Raw genomic sequence first — 6,727 nt, 5'->3', positions numbered from 1 at the left:
AACATCAGACATCTCAGTCCAGAAATGTACAGTTCTAGGCACATGCAACATACTGGAGGAGAGAAAGAATTTTTTTAATATACGTATACTACTCTCAAAGGAGAGCTCATAAGCTCCGACAAGAAATCAGAGCTCATAAAAGTCAAAGAAACAAAACTAAGCAAACAAAACTTTTAGTTGATATAAATACATATATTAACTAAATGTATAACATTTAACAATAGAATAAATGTATCCAAATCAACTAATATATGTTGTATTGAAACTAAAGTGTCGTGCTTGTATAAGAAAATAAATTGTGCATAAAAAGAGTTACCGACTTCAGAGTGTGGCCATCACACTAAACAAGACAGCAAAAACCATAATAGAAACCACACAGGCTTATCACGCATCACCCATCACTGTCTATATGGAACCTCACCGGATTATTGAAGGACCTCCTTATTTCACATTCAACTTCTAGATCCTTACGATCCCAAGCCTGTAATCTTCTCCACTTTCCTCGATCAACACTAAGGACTCTGGGTGATGGAGCATTTGCTGTGGCTCCTCGTCTATGGAACTCTCTCCCGGACTATTTGAGAGCCTCGCAATCATTGTCTGATTTTAAAACTGGCTTGAAAACCTTTTTTAGACAAGTATGACCAGCAGGTGAAGATCTTTTTAAAAGTGACAAGATGCTCCCGAACACAGACTTACCAGTGCACAATATTTTATTAAACAATTCTTTAAAACATTTCTTTTTGAAAACGAGGCTTCAGGCCTACTACTCGGTCCCTGGAACAAAAGGAAAAAGGACAGACAAGTTCAGTTATTCCAAACATGCAAAAGAAAAAGAAAAACAAAAAGAAAACAAATTAGTACTGCAATAACAAAACAAAATGGTAAAAGAAAATGCTTCAAACAGTGGAGCAAATCGTTGTCATCTGCTTCCAAATGCCCTTCTATGGGGCCAGAGGAGTAATGCCCCGCCCACACAGCCGGCCCAATCCGCAACAGGGTAGTTGAGGGCGGCCAAAACAAACAACAGGAAGACAAGACAAGACAGTAGAGCGTCCAAAGTGCTGCAGCTCCAAACACTATCGGGTGCCTGAAACAGAAAACCCATTAACAGTGGACCCAGATAAAACGAATCAAAAGCTAAATGGCAAGTAGCTTACCCAGGGGTGGAAACACAGCCTAACCCGGGAGGAAGCGGGTCAGCAGGTGAGGACCAGATGGAAGCCGCACGCCACAGCAACCCCCAGCTGCAGCCGGCAAAGCCATCAGAGCCACACTGCAGAAACGCACGACAGGTGTAGCACCCAAAAACCAACCATGATCTCAGCCACGGATTGCAAAACTGCCACTTACGATCGCAGACGAGTCGACAAAACCCACAAGCCGACATGTAGCCGCCGACCGTAGCAACAGTGGGAGAAACAAAGACGCAGCACCCTGCAGCGGCCCGCCCAACTATAAAGGCATTTGTCCCGCCCACCGATCAACGGTGCCTGGTTCACAGAGTGGGGGAGGGTGGAACACCATCCCACCACACAAGCCTACTCCACTCTTAAATGACTGTCTTTTTTGTTTGTTTTTGAATGCTGATTTTATTTGTTTTTAGCTGCACCGTGTACCACTTTGAGATTTTTGTTAATGAAAAGTGCGTTATAAATTAAATTGATTATTATTATTATTATTACAGGCAGCACCCTGCAGACATTGTGACCCAAAAGTCGTGTACAATATCAGTGCACAGGTGGACACAGGCCTGTTTTCCATTTTTGATGTGAATTGTCTTTTTTTTTTTCTCCATAGACCACTCTGGGTTACATCGCCCTTCTCATTGCTACTATTCATGGCCTACTGTTTGGCTGGAGACGGGCCTTGGATCAGGATGCCTACCGCTTTTACCTACCCCCCAGCTTTGTGGTGTCCCTAGCTCTGCCTGTCTGTGTCATACTGGGAAAGGTGCTAATGTTGCTTCCCTGTGTAGGTCACAAGCTTCACCAGATTCGCAAGGGTCTGGACACCAGTCCCTGCAAAGCCCGGCGTCTGGAGCCGGTTGGCTCAGCAGCAAACATTTCACCAGAGAGAGTTACCATTATGTGATTTACTCCAGTTTTTTGCTCATTGATGTGACTAAGCACTTTGTGGTTTTATCCCTATGAACATACCAACCATACCAACCACTGTCTTTCTCTCAGCAGTTTTGCTGAGTTGTGTGCTGTGTACATGTGACCATGTTAGGTCTGATGTCACAGTTTTCTCCAAGTAAAGCTGTAGCACTGAATAACCTTACTGTCAGCATAAAAAGTCTTCTTCTAGTGTTTTATGAACACAATGCTTTCATTCTTTTATACTTTTATTTGAAATTTTATTCCAATTGGTTAAATTCTTGTTCTCCTAAGTCTGGTAAATCATGCTTGTGCCCAAACGTTTGCTAATCTCCAAGAGAAGCTCTGTCATTATTATGTAGTAGAAATAAAAACAATGTTTCAGCAGTTAGTGAATGCTTTAAACTAATAACAGTCCCAGTGACTCATTGAGCCATCCATGTCCACTGAGGTTGATGGGTTTTATTTTCAAGCATTTGCCCTGAGAAAGAAGACGAAGTGGAGCCTGTCCTTTGAAAATCTTGCATACATTCTAGCACGATTCACCTGCAATGTGACGGATATCCTGTACAGTTAGCTGAAAAACAAACTTTGGTTTGGTTGTTCGAAGGAAATGCTAAAAATAAAACATACAATGACCTGGTCGATTAAGAGTGTACATTCTGAAAGTATGGAATTCTAAAACCGTTCAGTTTTGGGGTTAAAGGTCACTCCACTCTTGCACCTCAATAGGTTCTACACATGGAATCCTCACTTGAGTTACAGTTTATGTTACTGCTCTTCTTTTGGTGGATCTCAACCAGTGACATGCCGTCAGGGAAGGCAGGTGAGTCTCTGCCTCACCTGTCATCATGGATAAATAATATATAATGATAAGCTCATTTACATTGCTATATTCACCCTGTGGTTTGCACTATAAAGTATTTATTTTTCATTTAGCTTAACCAATTTTGATTATATTTTTCTTCATAATTGCTGAATTTTCACAATTTTCCATTCAAATGCAGCTGGTGAGGCAGCAGGAAGCTGAGCCTCACCTTGGACTGTCCAACATCTCGCTAACTGCACTGGCTGCCACTCGATGAGAGCATGATCCTCCTGTCTGTTTGTTGCCAATAAAATGGCTAAAAACATTCAATATATAAACTGATTTTCCATAATGCATTTATGCATATAATGTACTGTGTTTTTTGTCACTGACTGTGTGTGATGGGTTTCGTGTGCTGAGGAGCGATAAGAAACGGCAAAGACCAATTTTATTGCCTCATGGCAGGGGGCGCTCATTATCCCAGACATTAGTCTTGTGACTCCACATCTCCAGAGTAAGAGATGGCGAGCTAGCCATACCGTAAATAAGTCAAGTGTAGCGATATATTTGTTTTCTCCTCTCTTCTGATGTCAACATGGATCACTACATTTCTACACTTAAACAGTTTTCTAAAGTGGATTTTCAATCGAAGCAGGAAATAATAGATAAAGGAAGACGAACACCAGAGCTGAAAGGTTTGCTTCAAATTACGATACAAAAGGTTATTGCTTTTTTCAAATGAGGTACAAGAAATGACAGGCTTTGTGAATGTCCGCCTTTTCTGCTTTCCTTGCCATCTTTTCTCGACTTGTGTTGAGGATACACTTGGCTTTGGATGAACTGATATTTTGTGCAGAATGGGTGGTGCATGGACTCAAGGGTGTAGGAACGAGTCTGTCATTGGGGGGGACGCATATCGGAAACCTGACAGATCAGTAAATAGCTTGAGCAGAAATGTCAAACAATTATGCCATCAACACATCAGCAATGCGTTACTCTAATTTGACCCTTGTTTCAGTAACAACTACCGTATTTTCCGTACTATAAGGCGCACCTTCAATAAATGGCCTATTTTAAAACTTCTTTTATATATAAGGCGCATAAAATAGATGCTACAGTTAGGGTTGCCACCCGTCCCATATTGAACCGATACGGGACATGATTTGTTCCATACTCTACAAATGTGGATGTGTAATAATAAAGAAATGGTCCCCGAGTTCTTTATATACTATGCTGCCCCAGTCATTGTTTCACTCACGGTGTTGATGTTGCGATATTGTGCCCAACTGCTTTCTGGGTAACACAGACCAACCGACACGCTGCCGCGGCAGTCTCTGTCTCTCTTTCCCCCCCCGGCTTTAAATGTATAGGGACTGGTCCCTTGGTAACCCTAGTTGAAGCATCCTGGATGAATATCTAAAGCCACTTTGTTGACATAAAGAATGTTAACAAAACAGTCCGACTCCGGTCGGCGAGGAGAGCCTCCCGCGACTGGGCCGGTCTCTGGTAGCACAGACAGGCTACCAGATTCTGATATATCTTATTGGTCAAAAGACATTTGATTATTGGTCAAAATGCATTGATATAAATTGACTGGTAATTGAATTGGTTCTACCTCTTTCTAAAACCAAAGTAGAAAACGGCTCATAAAATAGGACTCAGCAGTTTTAAACTCAATACATCAGTTTGACCAACAAAAATAAAATCTAAAAAACAAGTTTTGTTCTTCTTGAACATCTCTACATCAGTGCAACAGTTTGATCTACAAAATAAATAAAAATGATACTTTTCACATCTAACAGACCTTTAGCTCCTCACTGTTAACTCAGTCTCACTTCCAGCTCTGCATTCAGTAACTTACCAAACATGAGCCATAAAAACACTGAGGCAAAAACCTAAATGTTTTTTTCCCCTGTCATTTTCAGCCGCAAACATTTAACTAAAATATCTACAGATATGTGTTTCTGTCTCTGCCTCCCTCTGACTCTCTGCAGCCTGATGTTCCTGCAGGGATTCATGGATTTACAACAGACACTACAATAATGTACAGTGTCAGATTGTGAACTAAATGTAAAAAGTATGTTTTTATCATACAGAATGACAATTTACACAACTTAATTTTCAGATGTATACATTATTATACATCTCAACTCTATTTACTGGGTAGCAAAAAATTTCATTAAAATATTCTTAAACCTCTCCTCAAGCACTTTTCTTATTGTCCCCTTATAGTGTGGAAATAATGAAAAAAATATTGAAACGTTGAAATAAATCAACCTGACATCAGTCTTCACCTGTTCTCCTTTCTGATTTTATTGAAATTAATATAATTTTTATATCTTCACACTCTGAAACTCCACCTGGCTCTCCTATGTCTTCACTGACCTGCTCTACATGATAAAATAGTTTAGTTTATTTAAAAATTAAAAACAGTTAATACATATTTCAATAAACTAAATGAAGATCTCACCAGAGCTTCTTCACCTTTCTTCATCATTCTAGCACTGCTGTTCTCCTAAATACCTAAATAATATAATATAATATAATATAAATACATGTTAAGTGGTCGAGTATGATCAGGTGTTGCTCACTTTAAATGATAAAAAGGCTAATTTTGTTGCTGTTTCAGGCTCATTCTAAATTAGCGGTTCTCAACGTGGGCGGTACCCACGAAATCAAGAAATCCTTCCATGGGTTGTTACCCATGGAAGGATTTCTTGATTTCTTTATTTAATAGATAGAGAGCGTTCATTGTATAGCGTTAACACGGTGCTGTAAGTGGTCCGGTATGAAACGGGGGTGATAGAACAACACAGCACTTTTAAATTTCAATAATCAGAATGCAGAAATTGTTTCCGTTGTTTTAAAAGGTTTATGTCAGTCTGCCTTTTCCCCATCGATACGTTTCCTGACCGCCCTGCAACTTAGGGGGCTATAAAAAATTTTTTAAAAAAAGACGTTCACATAGCGCAAAACTCTGAAACAGGAGAAACGGGACATAAAACGGAGCATAAAAACAGAGAATCTGACGCTGAACAGTGAAAAATCAACACATGATGTGAAACACATGATKATTAGGAGGCGCAGCAGGTGATGAGTGAAGATTACTGATGGTCAATAAACGATAAAATAAATGTAGCAACAGGAAAGAAACTAAAGTGGACATAGCAATAAACCAAGAGAGGATAAAACTAATCAAATAAAACTAAATGGAAATGAATGAAGAATAAAATGCAAGAATAAACTAAGAAACTAAAGTAAATACAGAGGAATAAACTGGTATGGCAAGACCTTTCGAGCAATAATTAATACAGAGACTGTATGGCAAGAATAAACAGAGACTATTTCCAGATAAAAGGTAAAATAATATTGTTGAAATGTCATGGGTGTGTTGAGACCACATCTAGTACTGAGAATAAATATATCTTACAGACCATAACACAGTGGTTCTTAACCTGGGTTCGATCGAACCCCAGGGGTTCGATGAGTCGGTCTCTGGTTCGGCGGAGCCTCTGCCGCGGAGATAAAGACACACTTGTGTAAAGTCATGATGACGCCCCGCTTTGCCAACACTTGCTGCAGAGGATCACGTTACATTGCTTAGCCAATCAGAGGATCAAGAAACATTGCTTAGCCAATCAGAGGATCAAGWWACATTGCTTAGCCAATCAGAGCTGCGGAGGAGCCCTGATTGAAGGAGCTCCACTYTTTTTTACCAAATTCTATAGTCTAAATCTGCTCCTTAGTCGCATCTTTTCGGGGTTGCTACTGCCTCTATTGGCGTGGGGGTGGTAACACAGCTAATATAATTACATTACTA

The 6,727-nt window shown here is 40.1% G+C and overlaps 1 protein-coding gene across 2 annotated transcripts in view; it reads left to right on the top strand.

The window, feature by feature from the left end:
• steap2 (STEAP family member 2, metalloreductase) overlaps positions 1 to 3,267 on the top strand; it is a 57,043-nt gene extending 53,776 nt beyond the window's left edge. For both annotated transcript variants that reach the window (XM_008438238.2, XM_008438239.2), the window contains exon 6: positions 1,801 to 3,267. In XM_008438238.2, the coding sequence (XP_008436460.1) occupies positions 1,801 to 2,094 (294 nt within the window). In that variant the 3' untranslated portion in view covers positions 2,095 to 3,267. The remainder of the gene's footprint in view (positions 1 to 1,800) is intronic.
• Positions 3,268 to 6,727: the final 3,460 nt, after the last annotated feature.

This window comes from Poecilia reticulata, linkage group LG20 (genome assembly GCF_000633615.1).
Source record: "Poecilia reticulata strain Guanapo linkage group LG20, Guppy_female_1.0+MT, whole genome shotgun sequence".
Lineage (NCBI taxonomy): Eukaryota > Metazoa > Chordata > Actinopteri > Cyprinodontiformes > Poeciliidae > Poecilia > Poecilia reticulata.
The sequence above is the reverse complement of the archived record's forward strand: the minus strand, read 5'-3'. Positions and strand labels throughout refer to the sequence as shown.